The sequence below is a fragment of the Nomascus leucogenys genome, chromosome 17, assembly GCF_006542625.1.
Source record: "Nomascus leucogenys isolate Asia chromosome 17, Asia_NLE_v1, whole genome shotgun sequence".
Taxonomy (NCBI): domain Eukaryota; kingdom Metazoa; phylum Chordata; class Mammalia; order Primates; family Hylobatidae; genus Nomascus; species Nomascus leucogenys.
Window position 1 is genome coordinate 60,786,157 of NC_044397.1, and position 16,201 is coordinate 60,802,357.

The window sequence follows — 16,201 nt, forward strand, 5'->3', positions numbered from 1 at the left end:
AGAAAATACACTGAAGGAACTGGGTGGAACACATGAGCAGTGAAATAACCTGGGGGTAGGGCCACTTGGAGAAGCTATATGGGGTGCCATTTGTGGGGGGTCCAGGCAACACAAGAACTTCCCAGATCAGCAACATTCAACAGAAACATGATGTGAGCCACGTATGTAATTTGTTTTTCTAGTAGACCCACATGAAATTTTCCTATTTGACCCGATGTATCAAACATTATCTTTTCAACATTTAAAAAGTCATTCAAATATTTTGTACATTTTAAGTGCTCAATAGTAACATGTGGCTAGTAGGCAGAACTAGAAACTATGGTCAGTGTGGTGACGCGGGTGCAGATAAAGGCAACAGGAAGGACCCAAAGGTTCATTCTTCTTGGATTAACCCTTATCACTCCCTCCTGGTGCCCAATACATCCCATTAGCCACAAGCTTCTGATACTGGCACATAGTTCTGGTTTCTACCCCTTTCTCCCCGACAAGTGAGGAAGGGAGGCGGTGAAGCAGCTCCAAGCTGACATGCTGACAATACTTCAGGATGCTCATCACAAACTACAGAAAATGCCAGCATTGGACACTCAGCTTTTTTTTTTTTTTTTTTTTTTTGAGATGGAGTCTTGCTCTGTCGCCCAGGCTGGACTGCAGTGGCACGATCTTCGCTCACTGCAACCTCCCCCTCCCAGGTTCAAGCAATTATCTGCCTCAGCCTCCCATGTAGCTGGGATTACAGGAGCCCGCCATCACACCCAACTAATTTTTGTATTTTTAATAGAGATGGCGTTTCACGATCTTGGCCAGGCTGGTCTTGAACTCCCGACCTTGTGATCCACCTGTCTCGGCCTCCCGAAGTGCTGGGACTATAGGCGTGAGACACTGTGCCTGGCCTGGACACTCAGATCTTTTTAAGCCACTGTGCAGCCAACTGTGGAAACACTGACAAGAGAATTTTAAATTAAAATTCACTTGCGGCAGCAAGCGTTAATCCCTGGGGTGCCAGGGGGCTTCTGATTTAGGGGACCTGGGCTGTAGCCTGGGTATCAGTTCTGTAAGCTCTCCAGGTGGTTCTAATGTCCAGCCATGAGAGGAACAGCCTCAGAGAGCCTTGATGGCCAGTGTGGTTCAACCTGGGTTAGTTAGGGACGTCAGGATTCAGACTCTGCATGATAGGCAGGACCCCAGGTGATCTATATACTTAATTCTGAGGGTCCCCATTCCAGAGTATTTCCTCAGTTTATTTTAACCTCGATCCTTTAGCTCTGAATACCAGGAACAGCATTAAGTAATAGTAATAGCCAACTCTTGGCATGGACCTCTCATCAAATCCATTCTCCCCTCTGCAATGGGCATAGAAGTCACCCTTATACTGAGGGAGGCTATGACTTGCCCAGGATGGAAGAACTAGACACAGGTAGCCTAACAGCAGAGCTACAACTCTTAGCCACTGTCTATAATGTGTGTGTATGAAAGAATTCCCTGGCAGGCTTAGTACTAACAGAGTCCAGAAAGAAGGAAAAAAATGAAACAAAACACAAGGATGAGAGGGACAGAGGGAGAGAGGGAAGAAGAAGAGTGGCCACCACTCAGCAGCCCTGACACTGAGCTGTGCAGGAAGCCACCCCTGACTTGAGGCCTGTCCTTCAGGGTTGAAATGACTCTCCTACCATCTGTAATAAACTCCAAGTGGGATCTGAAAGCAGAGTTTACTTCCCCTCTCTATGGCTGATCACAAAACCACTGGTTTCTATCTATAAAATGGCAACAATAGCCACAAAAGTCCTCCTTCCCTCACAATTTTTAAAACGACAGACAGGTTCATGTTTGTAATCCCAGCACTTCGAGAGGCCGAGGTAGGAGGATGACTTGAGCCCAGGCGTTTGAGACCACCCTGAGGAACACAGCAAGACCTCATCTCTACAATAAAAAATAAAAAATAAAAATTAGCTGGGCATAGTGATGTGCACCAGTAGTCTCAGCTACAAGAGGTTGGGGTGGGAGGATGGTTTGAGACTGGGAGGTCGAGGCTGCAGTGAGCCAAACTGTGTCACTGCATGCTAGCCTGGGTGACAGTAACTCTGTCTCAGAGAAAAAATAAAATAAAAAGACAGGACAAAGAAAAAAATAAAACTAGTCTCAAAGCCATCCTGCCAATACAAGTTCTTAAAAAGTCCACTAGATTTTTCCAGAAACTGTTCTTACCTCCAGCCGACGGATGATCTCCCGCAGAGGAAGTGCTGATTCCTGTCCCCCGATGAAAGTGGTGGTGGGCAAGTGGAAGACCTTGTCGAGGTCAGACTCGTCCAGGCCATAGAACCCTGCAGGGCGATGTGGGCAGGACAAGCCAGATGAGGAGGGATGGGGCATGGCCATGCAGGGACCACAGTTTATAGAAAGGGGAAGGAACTCCCCAGGGGAGCAAAAAGAGAAGAAAAAAATCATATAAAAAGCCCCTGATATATGTGAAATAAGTAATATTTTACAGCCAGAAACACAAACTTTAGCAATAAATAGAAGCTGAGGATATTAGAGTATGACAGGTAAGTCACAAAAAAATTCATATTATGCATATGTTAGTTAAGTACACCAATTATTCATAATTTAGAGACAAATTTATTTCAAGGTTCCAAAGATAACCAGTTTTGGGGGTGGGAAGAGAGGTCCATGAAAAGGCACTGGGTAAGTCAGTCAAAAATCAATACAATAGTTAAGGAGGAATTAAAGTAGAAAATGAAGAACTGATACAGAAGAACAGATCATATGACAATAATATATGTATGTGGTGAATGTCAAAAAGCTGGGGGAAGGGGACTAAGAAGTGAGGGAGAAACAGTCACCAGAAGTCAACTTGTCTGTTGGAGCTCCAGGCAGGGGTGCACCACAGGGCAGCACAGCAGCATGCAAACAGCCCCTGGCCTTGGATTAAGGACCGTCGTCTTCTCCTGAAATTCCTGAACTATGCATTCTGAGCCCACTCTGCAGGCAATACTCAGCAGTCACAGGTATAACCCTCCCTTCTCCCGACTCCAGTCACTCAGCGGGAACCAACTGAGTCAGCACTAATATTGGCTGCAGCACTGTGGGGGAAGACACCACCTCACCTGAAAGTGCATCTCAGTCTGAGAAAGAATAATGCTGGAAGAGCTCTTTCCCTGGCATTATATGCTTGTTTCATCTTGCTGTATCAAAGAGGAAGACTGTCAAATGACACCATACATTCTTTTATCCAGTTTGGCATCTCTCCTGACATAATATATCAGCTAGAGTATGGCAAAAAGCACAGTTCAAGAGTCACTAGCACTTGAATACCTTACATCAGCATTTTCTCAGGCTCCAGGAATGCACAGTGAACTGGTATTCTGCAAAGTCTCCAACATCTGACTAGACCTGATGAAATATTCTCATTGTTTCCTGGCCAAATTAAGACTAAAAGGAGCCATAAGGGTCCAGCAAGGGATTAACGGTGGTAGTTTGCAAACACAATTGTGTATTTTGATCTCCTTGGAGATTTATAAAAAGGCTTGTTTCTAGGCTCCAACCCTGGTACTGACTCAGTGAGTCTCAGGGTGGGCCCACGAATCTCCCAAGGTGATTTTGATTCAAGCATGGTTTGGGAACTACAGCCTTTATTTATCTAATGCTTTAGGAGAGGTTCTTTTTTGTTTTGTTTTTTAAGTCTTAAAAGCAAACTCTACATTTTCCAAGCCCTGTTTGTTTTATTAAAACGAAGCAAATCTGGCTTTTGTTTTTTTTAACCTGGAGGGTGGCGATGGTAGTAGTGGCTTAGTTAAGCCTGCCCACCCAGCCCCTCCTGTTAGTCTGTCAACACTGAGGGCACAGCAACCACTTGGGCCTAGGTGAAGCACGTGGCTCTTGCCATTTATGGCCTGGCTTTTGGGCAATTGCCCTATAGTATTTATGGAGGAAAAACAGAATCATCTTTGGGAAATTTTTCCTAAAAAACTCAGGCCAGGTGCAGCTGATTGGGGATCAGAATAACAGTGCACATTTTGTTGGGAAATATTTTGATTGTGAAACTAATCAGTCCAGTGTATGCCCCCAGACAAGGACTGTGTATTGGTTGCAATCTTTCGGCATGAAGACCCTGTGAAGTAGGGGCCTACAGATATCCCTTGACCTCACCATGTGATGGTCTTTCACTTCTATCATCCTGAGTTCATAGTTCTTGGGCTATACTACTGAGCCTCAGAACTGCTGGTACACTTTTAGTTCTTTAGCTATTTGAGAAACTAAATCTATATATGAGTGCTTTGTGAAAGTGGAGTATGCATATTCTTCCCTATTCCCCCAATCAGTACAACTAAAAATCCTAGACATTATATGCAAAACAATCATAAGACAACTCTGAAAGGTGGAGAGAATAAGGCACACCAGCTAGGGAGGTCTCAAGGCAAAACACACCAGGGAGTTCCCTGGAATTTCTTTTTTGCTTCAAATACTGCAGACTTGGAGTAGAAGAATCAGCAAAACCAAAACTTTATTTTTTTTTTTATTATTATACTTTAGGTTTTAGGGTACATGTGCACAATGTGCAGGTTTGTTACGTATGTATCCATGTGCCATGTTGATTTCCTGCACCCATTAACTCGTCATTTAGCATTAGGTATATCTCCTAATGCTGTCGCTCCCCCCCCAACCCCAAAACTTTAAGAAGTGTATTTGATAACAAAAGCCCGACAAAAGCTGCTCTCTACCAAAAGACCAGGAAAGAGGTAGCCTATCAACATAAAAAACTTTTAGACAAAAATTGCTCTACTACAGCCAAATACCACAGAAAACACTGTGACCCCACCCTCACCAGGCTGTAATGGGCCCTAGCACCCAACCCCATCACAGAGGTTTCAGAGAAGGCACAAGAGGGAATCCAAAATGTCCTCCTCTCTGGGAGGTAATGCATCGGCCCCTTCCCCTAATCCCAGTAACGGTGGATACTTGAGTGGGAGAAGGACTTCCACCTCTGCTGGCAATAACGAGGTGGTGCCCTCCCCTTCCCCCACCACAGTGGGGAACAGTGTCTACAAAAGGTCTGCTATAACAGAAGATTTAAATAAGATCCTGACTCTCATGATACCCAAAATGTCCTGGTTTCAATAAACTATAATTCATAACAAGACCCAGGAATATCTCATAGTGAATGAGAAAAGACAATCAACAGACATCAACACCATGACCACCAATATGTTAGAATCTCCTAAGATTTGAACAGAGTCATCATCAATTTCTTTTTTTTTTTTTTTTGAGACAGGGTCTCACTCTGTCACATAGGCTGGAGTGCAGTGGTTCGATCACTGCTCACTGCAGCCTTAACCTCCAGGGCTCAGGTGATCCTCCAACCTCAGCCTCTTGAGTAGCTGGGACTACAGGTGCACGACACCACGCCCAGCTAGTTTTTGTAATTTTTTTTTTGAGACAGCGTCTCGCTCTGTTGCCCAGGCTGGAGTGCCGTGGCACGATCTCAGCTCACTGCAACTTCCGCCTCCCAGGTTTGAGCAATTCTCCTGCATCAGCCTCCTAAGTAGAGCAGCTGGGACTACAGGCGTGCACCACCACACCCGGCTAATTTTTGTATTTTCAGTAGTGACGGGGTTTCACTATGTTGGCCAAGCTGGTCTAGAACTCCTGACCTCAAATGATCTGCCCGCCTCAGTCTCCCAAAGTGCTGGGATTAAAGGCATGAGCCACAGCACCCAGCCTAGTTTTTGTATTTTTAATAGAGATGGAGTTTTGCCATGTTGGCCGGGTTGGTCTCGAACTCCTGAGCTCAAGCAATCTGCCTGTCTTGGTCTCCCAAAGGGCTTACAGGCGTAAGCCACCGCACCTGGCCCAAACAATTTCCATGAGCAATTAAGAACACGATAGAGACAATTTTAAAAGTGAGTCACAAATTACAATGTCTCAGCCAAAAACTGAAGATGTAAAGAAGTACCAAACAGAAATTTTTTTAAAAATCAAAAAACATTCAATGGATAGGCTCAATGGCAGAATGGAGGGGCAGAGAATCAGTATATTTGAAGACGGAACAACAGAAATTAACCAATCTGAATAACAGAAAGAAAATAAAAAATGAAGAGAGCCTCAGGGGACATGTGACAGTATAATCAAAGATTTCACATACATATAAATGGATAAAATCAAAGAAGCAGAGAATAAAGAGGGTGGCTGAAAAGGTACTTAGCTAAAAACTTCCCAAATATGGTAAAAGACCAAACCCAAAGATTCAAGAAGCTGAGTGAATCCACAGGATATTCCCAAAGAAATCCATGCCAAAACACATGATAATTAAACTTCTGAAAAACAAAATCAAAGAAAAAATGTTAAAAGCAGTTGTTGTAAAGTGACACTTTACCTATAGGGAAAACAATTCAAATGACAGATTTCTCATCAGAAACCATGGAGGGTAGAAAGAAGTGGCACAGGCTGGGCATGGTGGCTCAAGCCGGTAATCCCAGCACTTTGGGAGGCCGAGGTGGGGCAGATCACGAGGTCAGGAGTTCAAGACCAGCCTGACCAACATGGTGAAACCCCATCTCTACTAAAAATACAAAAATTAGCCAGGCGTGGTGGTGCGTGCCTATAATCCCAGCTACTCAGGAGGCTGAGGCAGGAGAATCGCTTGAATCCGGGAGGCGGAGGTTGCAGTGAGCAGAGATCACACCACTGCACTCCAACCTGGGCAACAGAGTGAGACTCTGTCTCAAAAAGAAAAGAAAAGAAAAGAAAGAAATGGCACAACACTTTTCAAGAGCTGAAAGAAAAGGGAAAAGGATTATGTCTAACCAGAATCTTATATCCACCAAAAATGTCCTGTAGGAATGAAGGGGAAATAGAAGTTCCCAGGCAAAGGAAAACTAAGTTTGTCACCAGCAGACCTGCCCTAAAAAATTGGCCAAAGGAAGTATTTTAAACAGAAAGGAAACAATAAAAGAAGGAATCTTGGAACACCAAGATGGAAGAAAGAACACAAAAAGCAAAAATCTGGGTAAATAGATCAGATTCTCCTCCTCTTGGGTCTTCTAAATTATGTTTGATGGTTGAAGCAAACTTATAACTCTGTCTGATGAAGTTTTAAATGTATGTAGAGAAAATATCTAAGATAATTATATTATAAATGCAGGACAGTAAAGAGATATAAAAGGAGGTAAGGTTTCCATACTTAATACGTACTGAAAAGTTATGACACTAATAGATGATAAGTTATGTCTATATAAAGTAGTAATACCTAAAACAACTACTAAAAATGCTATATAAAAGGATACACTCAAAAACACACCAGGCGCGGTGGCTCATGCCTGTAATCCCAGCCCTTTGGGAGGCCAAGGCAGGTAGATCATGAGGTCAGTTCGAGACCAGCCTGGCCAAGATGGTGAAACCCCACCTCTACTAAAAATACAAAAAAATTATCTGGGTGTGGTGGCAGGCGCCTATAATCCCAGCTACTTGGGAGGCTGAGGCAGGAGAATCGATTGAAACCGGAAGGCAGAGGTTGCAGTGAGCCAAGATCACACCACTGCACCACTCTAGCCTGGGTGAAAGAGTGAAACTCCATCTCAAAAAACAAACAAACCACAAAGTATACATAATTAAAAAAAATTTTTTTAATGTGGGTTTAAAAATCCACAGCACAGGAAAATGAAAGCAAAGCAATGAAAAGCAGAACAAAAAAAAAATAGTAAAATGGCAGACTTGAGCCCTAACATACCACTAATTACATTAAATATAAATGACCTAAATATATTAAATAGAAGACAGAGATTATGAGAAGAGTGGAATATAAAACAAAACCCACCTACATGCTTATCCACAAGAAACTCACTTCAAATGTGATATAGACAAGTTGAAGTAAAGGGAGGAAAAAATGTATCATGTAAACATTAATCAAATGTAAGTAGGAGTGGCTTATATTAATATGAGATGAAGTGACTTCAGAGCAAAGAAAATTACCGGAGACAAAGAGGGACATTCCATCATGGTAAGAGGGTAAATCTACTGAGAAGATACAGCAATCTGAAATGTGTATACACCAAAGAACAGAGCTGCAAAATAAGTGACCCCAAATCTGATAAGACCCACATTTATAGCTGAAGACTTTAATACCCCTCTCTCAGTAACTGACTAAAAAACTAGACAGAAATTCAGCAAAAATACAGAACTCAACAGCCATTAACTAACAGGATCTAACAGACGTGTGTGTGTGTGTGTGTGTGTGTGTGTGTGTGCATGCACATGTATGTGTAGTTTAGAGATAGGGTCACCCAGGCCAGAGTATAGTGGTGCAATCATAGATCACTGCAGCCTTAAACTTCTGGGCTCAAATGATCCTACCACCTTAGCCTCCTGAGTGGCTAGGACTACAGGCATGCACCATCATGCTTGGCTAATTTTGTTGTTGTTGGTGGTGGAAATATGGGTCTTGCTATGTTGCCAGGCAACAAACTCCTGGCTTCAAGTGATCCTCCCATCTTGGTCTCTCAAAGTCCTGGGTTTATAGGCATGAACCACCATGCCTGGCTCTAGCAGACATTTAGAGAATACTCCACCCAACAATAGCATTTCAACGGTAGCATTCTTTCCAAGCATCCATGAAACATATGCCAAGACAGACAATATGGTGGGCCATTTTTTAAAAACCCAACAAATTTAGCACAATTCAAATCATATAGGGTGCATTCTCCAACCACAATGAAATCCAACTAGAAAGTGATAATAAGAAAGGTAACAAGAAATCTCCAAACACTTGTAAACTAAATAACACCCTTCTAAATAATCCAAAGGCCAAAGACAAAATATCAAGGGGTATACAAAGAATACAATAATGGCCAGCCCAGGCAATACAGTGAGATTTCATCTGTATAAAAAAATTTAAAAATAGCCAGGCATGGTGGCATACAACTGTAGTCTTGGCTACTTAGGAGGCTGAGGTGGGAGGATAACTTAAGCCCAGGAATTAGAGGCTGCAGTGAGCTGTGATCATGCCACTGCACTACAGCCTGAATGACAGAGCAAGACCTTGTCTCAAAAACAACTGAAAGAAAATGAAAATATAACATATCAAACTTTGTAGGACAGCTAAACCAGTACTGAGAGAAAAATTTATAGTAGTAAATACATCAGAAAAGAGGGACAGTCTCTAATCAATAATCTAAGTTCCCATTCCTAGAAAAGAGGGAAAAACAATAAACAAGCCAAAAGCCAATAAGCAGAAGTAAGGAAATAATAAAGAGCAGAAATCAATGAAATTGAAAACAGCAAAACAACAGAGAAAAACCAACGAAACAACTGGTTCTTTGAAAAGATAGTAACATTGACAAATCTCTTACAAGACTGACAAATAAAAAGAGGACACAAATGACCAATATCAGGAATGAAACGGGATATCAATACAGACCCTTCAAATATCAAGAAGATTCTGTTCCTTTTCTTGACGTTGAGAAAGAAATAAAAAAAAAATGACTATCAAAAATAAGGGAATACTATAAATAACACTACACACATTTGACAACTTAGATGAAATAAACCACTTCTAGAAGAACACAAACTACCATTACTCATCCAATATGAAACAGATAATTAGAAAAGCCCTATGGCTAATAAGGAAATCTAATTAATAAATAAAAACCTTGTGAAAAATTAACCTCTAAGCCCAAATGATTTCGCTGGAAAATTCTATCAAGTATTTGAAGAAGAGTTAACACCAATTCTATTCAATGTCTTTCAGAAAATAGGAGAAACACTTCTCAATTCATTTTATGAAGCCAGAATTACCCTGATACCAAAAGCAAAGATAGTACAAAAAAAAAAAAATGACCAATATCCCTCATCAATATGGATGCAAAATATATAAAGAGACAGATACAAAGACATATAAAAAGAATTATATACCATGATCAAATGGTGTTTATTCCACTAATCCAAGGCTGGTTGAATAATCAAAAATCAATCAATATAATCCACTACATTAGCATTAAATAGTCTACATTAAAGAATAAAAATCAGCCAGATGTGGTGGCTCATGCCTGCAATCCCAGAACTTTGGGAGGGTGAGGTGGGCAGATCACCTGAGGTCGGGAGTTCTAGACCAGCCTAGCCAACAAAGTGAAACCCCACCTCTACTAAAAGTACAAAAATTAGCCGGGCGTGGTGGTGCACATTGGTAGCCCCCACTACTTGGGAGGCTGAGGTGGGAGAACTGCTTGAACCTGGGAGGTGGAGGTTGCAGTGAGCTGAGATTGCACCACTGCACTCCAGACTGGGTGACAGAGCAAGAATCAGCCTCCGAAAAAATAAATAAATAAATAAATCACAAGATCATATCGATGCAGGAAAAACATCTGACAAAATTCAATATACATTCATAATTAAAACTATCAGAAAAAATATGAATACAGAGGAACTTCCTCAGCTTGATAAAGAGCATTTACAAAAAATCTACAGTTAACATTATACTTAATGATGAAAGACTAAATGCTTTCACCCTTAGATCAGGAACAGGGCATAAGGCTCTCCACTCTTACCTCTCTTATTCAATACAGTGCTAAAAGTTGTAGCTACTGTAATAAGGCAAGAAAAGGAAATAAAAGGCACACAGATTGGGAAGGATGAAATAACTTCCTATTTTCTGATGACATGACTGTCTATATAGAAAATCCTAAGGAATCTACAAAAAAAAAAAAAAGCCCTAGAATGAGTTCATCAGGATCTCAGAATGCAACATAAACACTAAAATCAATTATATTTCTATATACTACCAATGAATACGTGGACACCAACGTTAAGAAAATAATAGTTAAGTGTAAATATAACAAAACATATATACAATGTATATGCTGAAAACTACAAAAAGCTGATTAAAAAAATCAGTGATCCAAATAAATGAGGAGCCATACTATGTTCATGGATTGGAAGACAACATGGTAAAAATGTATTTTCTCCCTAAATGGATCTATAGGTTTAAGCCAATTCCTATCAAAATGGCAGCAAGGTATATGTAGACATAGATATGCTTATCCTCAAATTTATATGGAGAAGGAAAAGGCCCCTGAATAGTTAAAACGATATTGTAAATGAAAAATAAAATTTAGTAGCTACAGTAATCAAGACACTGTGGTATCGATGGAAAAACAGACACACAAAGGAAATAACTGAAAATCCAGATATAGACCCACACCAATAAGTCCAACTGATTTTTGGCAAAAGTACAAAAGCAATTCAATGAAGGAAAGACAGAGTTTTCAGCTAATGGCATCAGAACAACTGGACATCTACACACAAAAATATAAAATGAACAATAAAAGAATCTTGATCTAAATGCCTTACATGGAAATTTACTTAAAATGGATCATAGATTTATATGTAAAACACAAAACTATAAAACCTTTAGAAAAATGCATAGGAGAACATTTTGGGGATCTAGGGCTAAGGAAAGAGTTCTTAGACTTCATACCAAAAGCACAATCCATAAAAGGAAAATTAATAAACTGGATGTCATCAAGCTTAAAAACTTTGGGCATAGAAGCTGAGGTAGGAAACGAGGGGGAAAAAAGATTAAAAACTTCTGCTCTGCAAAAGATCCTATTAGCCAAAGAATGGAAACAATCCATTCCAATGAAGAGGTCCTTCAACAGGCGAATGGTTAAAAACAATCATAGTACATCCACACCATGGAATACTACTCAGCAATAAAAAGGAACAAACTATTGATTCACACCAACAACCTGCATGAATCTCTAAGAAAATTATGCTGATTGAAAAATGCCAATCCCCAAAGGTTACATACTGTGATTCCACATGTATAACATTCCTGAAATGACAAAATTACAGAAATGGAGAACAAAATAGTGGTTGCCAGGGAATACAAGTAGTGGCTGGGATGGCAGGGAAGTAGATATGGTCATAAAAGGGCAACAGGAGGAATCCTCGTGGTGATGGATGTCTAGAGTCTTATTTTATCAATTTAGTGTAGTGGTGTGATGTTGTACTATAGCTTTTCAAGATGTTACCATTGGGGAAGCTGGCCAAAGGGCACAGAACTGTTATTTCTCACAAGTGCATATGAATCTACAATGATCTCAAAATAAAAAGTGTAATTAAAAAGTAGAGTTTCACAGATATTAGAAGAAGGAGAAAAAAGATAACTGCTTAGAGAAGCCAGAGTGTAAAGAAGAGACTGGCCACCAGGGTGGATGACAACAGGCTGATGATCCCCCAGCATTTAGACTCTGGATTCCTCAAATGTGTTTTGCCCAACTGAGGGTCACTAAGAGTTCTCGCTAAGTTTTTATTAATACTTCAGTTGGCCTTCAAACATAAAACATTTTGGAAATCTTGCCCAAAATGCCCAGGAAGCAGAATCTGGAAGAATCCAGAGTCCAGTCAAAGCCTCAGCACAGAATGTGGAGGACAGGACAAGCCACCATGCAGAGCTGAACATGGCTTCATGTGCCCAGCTGGCTATGGCAGCAGCTAAAGGTGAATTATGCTGAAGATGGAAGCTCACAGTGAAGCGATGAAGCACACGTGAAGATGAAAAGTGCTCTTTGAAACACAAATGAACAGAAACAAAACAATACCATATAAGTAGCTCTACTTATTGGTTAATAACTAAAAGAAGGGAAAAACATATTTCAGAACAATTAACAAACTTAAAAACACGTGACAGAAGCTGTGTCAACTTTCCCCATATTGCATGCTAGGAAAAGTTGCACATCCTATTCAAATGAAGTCCTCAACTCTGAAAAGGTGAAAGGCTCATTATTTTCATACCTCCTACTGTTAGCATTCGAAGTCGTTCCTTGAAAACTGCAAGATCTGAGAGGCAGAGTGGGGTATCATGGGTGAGCGCAGAAGGAAAAAGACAGGTGAGAGTTAGTTTAAAAAAGACCCAAACACCAAAACCCTACACCATTACTGCAGTAACGGGTAGCACAGACACCATCACAGGGACACACACACACATCAAGGGAGAAGTGGGTGGGTTACATGGTCAGGGGGTCAATTTTGTTAAACATGGAAATGATTCATAGAACAGCTGGAATAAGGTGAATCAGAAGGAGGGGAGGTTAGCACCCTGACAATGGAAAGCCATCAGGCAGCGTCGTTTGAGAGCTCCTCATCTCCTTAGCTTCAAGAAGTGGCGGATAACAGCACTTTCCTGGGAAGTCACTACTTTGAGATGAAAATTGAGGAAAAGAAAATGAAAAAGCCTAATTTTTAGAGTAGACATTTCTCAGCACTAGATTCAGGCGGCAGACTACTCTAAACTGTAAGATTTTGAAGAATTCTAAAGAATGGAAGGAGTCCTTGATCTCCCAGCTCAAGAAGGCAAACTAGAAAAGAAGAGCTTGCTAGCTGAAAACCACCCAAGAGCCACAGCTACGTCTCCACAGCTGTACATTTCCTTCTACCTGTAAACTTTTAATTGGATTTCTACTATACATAACAGCTTTCTGAGCCACTGGTGAAATCAAGACATTTATTTGGATACACAAAACATGCTCCTGACCCTTACTGTCTGGGCGTGCGAGCCTGGGGGACGGGGTCAGGAAAGTAGGCAGTAACACAGGCACACAGAGAGGCTGATGGTTGAGCACTCAGAGTGCTGTCACTGGGTATGCTCCCTGTACTGGGAGTGCAGAGAAAGGCCAGCGAGCGCTTCCTTTGAAGTCAGACTCAGACCCCAGGAAACAGGCCTGCTTCCTAGGGCTGTGACAGGGGCTGCAGGTCTCCAGTCCTGGGCAAGCCACACTGTCTCCTTCCCCCAGGAAACAATAACCACTGAAGAACTCAGAGCCAAGTGGCTCTTAAGACAACAGAATATCTAAATGTCAATATTTTGCTTAAGGCAAGGATGAAGAATCTTAAATTTTCTCCTTCAATCTTCAAAACCAAGACATGAGACCATGTCAAGATGCCATAAGTGAGGTGTATGTTAGTCACCCTGGAGACTCCAGGTAAGGATCCACACAGGGGAGGGCCTCAAAAGGAACCTTAAATACTCATTCCCATTTTTAAAAATCTAAAGGCAATGCGGTAAAATGTTTACATTCTTAGTACTGAGTATGTGAATGCTCTTACTTTTATCTGTACTTTTTTATATTTTTAAAATAAAAGGCAAACAAAAGACACAAACCAAAGAAGAGGAGAGTGAAGAGAACAACAGAAGATATTCTGGTTGTCACAATTTACAGAAAGCACACAGATTTTCCAACACCTGAGTGCTTTGAAGCATTGTAAATTACTTCTTGAAGAGTGCAGGTGCTGTGAGGGAGGAGCGAGGGAGCGGATAGAGATTTGGCCACAGTACTTCCAAGTGAAGCACAGAGGCAGGAATGTGATGCTGGGAGCTAGGGGACTCGGTTTACCAGTTTCTGGGTATCTCCAGTCAAAGAATCTTCTCAAATGTCAGATGTCTGCTTGGCCAGCTTCATTCTCCTTGAGGGTGACCATATCGCCCATGGCTTCAACCACCCTGGTTATGTTCTTAGCTTGGCCCCGCCCTCCCGAGTCACTTAGGAAACCTCATCTCCAGCTCCTCGGTTATCTGTGGCACACAGCACGCTGCACACAGCAATCAATGCTTACTAAATGAACTGCTCTATATCACTCTGAAATTACAAAAGCTAATTAAACATCAACTCTATTTTTAGCTTATTTTTCTCAGCCATCAAAGGAACAAACCGGAGAGCCCTGGAAGGTCAGGACGATGTGTGGAAACTTTGTCATGACTCGCTGTGCTGTTAATGACAGCAGGTTGTCAGAGAAAGGCAAGAGCTAAGTAGTTGATATTTTGCCACATTTTTGAACTTTTAAACTGACTTTTTAACTATTTAACTCAAGTTCATTTCATAAAATGGTATTAGCAATTTGTAAACATCAGTGGTAAATGCGAGAGAAGTTTCACACTTTCTTCCCATTTATTTATACAATTGGTTTTTAATTCTCCTTTAATTATGTTTAAATCTCACATTAAAGTACATCTCACTGAGCACGGTGGCTCATGCCTATAATCCCAGCACTTTGGGAGACCAAAGCAGGTGGATCAGTTGAGCTCAGGAGTTTGAGACCAGGCTGGACAACATGGTGAAACACCGTCTCTACTAAAAATACAAAAATTAGCCGGGCGTAGTGGCACATGCTTGTAATCCCAGTCATGTGGGAGGCTGAAGCAGGATTGTTTGAACCTGGGAGGCAGAGGTTGCAGTGAGCTGAGATCCTGCCACTGCACTCCAGCCTGGGCAACAGAGTGAGACTCCGTCTCAAAAAAAAAATAATAATAAAAATAAAAAAAACAAATTTAATTAGGCCAGGCACAGTGGTTCACGCCTGTAATCCCAGCACTTTGTGAGGCCTAGGCAGGTGGATTACACGAGGTCAGGAGTTTGAGACCAGCCTGGCCAATATGGTGAAGCCCTGTCTCTACTAAAAATACAAAAATTAGCCTGGTGTGGTGGCGCACACCTGTAGTCTCAGCTACTCAGGAGGCTGAGGCAGGAGAATTGGTTGAATCCAGGAGGAGAGGTTGCAGTGAGTCGAGATCGTGCCACTGCATTCCGGCCTGGGCTACAGAAAGAGACTCTGTCTCAAAAAACAAAACAACAACAACAAAAAACCCAGTAAAGTACATCTCAATCATTTTTGTCACTGTGAAAAGTTATACTACAGAATTTATACCGAAACCACAGACAGTGGCATTTTTAGGTGGGAAACTAATTCAAATGCTACACTTGAAAGATAAAATTGGGCCAGGCGCAGTGTGGCTCACCTCTGTAATCCCAACACTTTGGGAGGCTGAGGCGGGTGACTCACTTGAGGCCAGGAGTTCAAAGCCAGCCTGACCAACACAGTGAAATCCCTTCTCTACTAAAAATGCAAAAATTAGCCGGGCATGGTGGTGCACATCTGTAATCCCGGCTACTTGAGAGGCTGAGGCACGAGAATCACTTGAACCTGGGAGGTGGAGGTTGCAGTGAGCTGACATTGCACCACTGCACTCCAGCCTGGGCAACAGAGTAAGACTCTGTCTCAAAAAAACAAAAATAATAATTAAAAAAACCCAAACAACAGCAAGAAAAAACGAGGGCAAGAATTTCTAATTAAGCAAGAGTTTCTAACTGTTTCTAATTAGGCAAATGAGTGGGCCTCACTGTTGGGACTCACTGTCTAGACCTTTCTATTGATAATACCC

General features: G+C 41.5%; 1 protein-coding gene across 6 annotated transcripts in view; it reads right to left on the reverse strand.

Annotated features, from left to right (window-relative positions):
- OGDH (oxoglutarate dehydrogenase) overlaps positions 1-16,201 on the reverse strand; it is a 103,094-nt gene that overhangs the window by 39,854 nt on the left and 47,039 nt on the right. For 3 of the 6 annotated variants that reach the window (XM_030797466.1, XM_030797463.1, XM_030797464.1), the window contains exons 5-6: positions 12,781-12,825; positions 2,203-2,318 (exon numbers count right to left, since the gene is read on the reverse strand). In XM_030797466.1, the coding sequence (XP_030653326.1) occupies positions 2,203-2,318; positions 12,781-12,825 (161 nt within the window). The remainder of the gene's footprint in view (positions 1-2,202; positions 2,319-12,780; positions 12,826-16,201) is intronic. The other 3 variants (XM_003268867.4, XM_030797467.1, XM_030797465.1) reach the window with 1 other exon arrangement.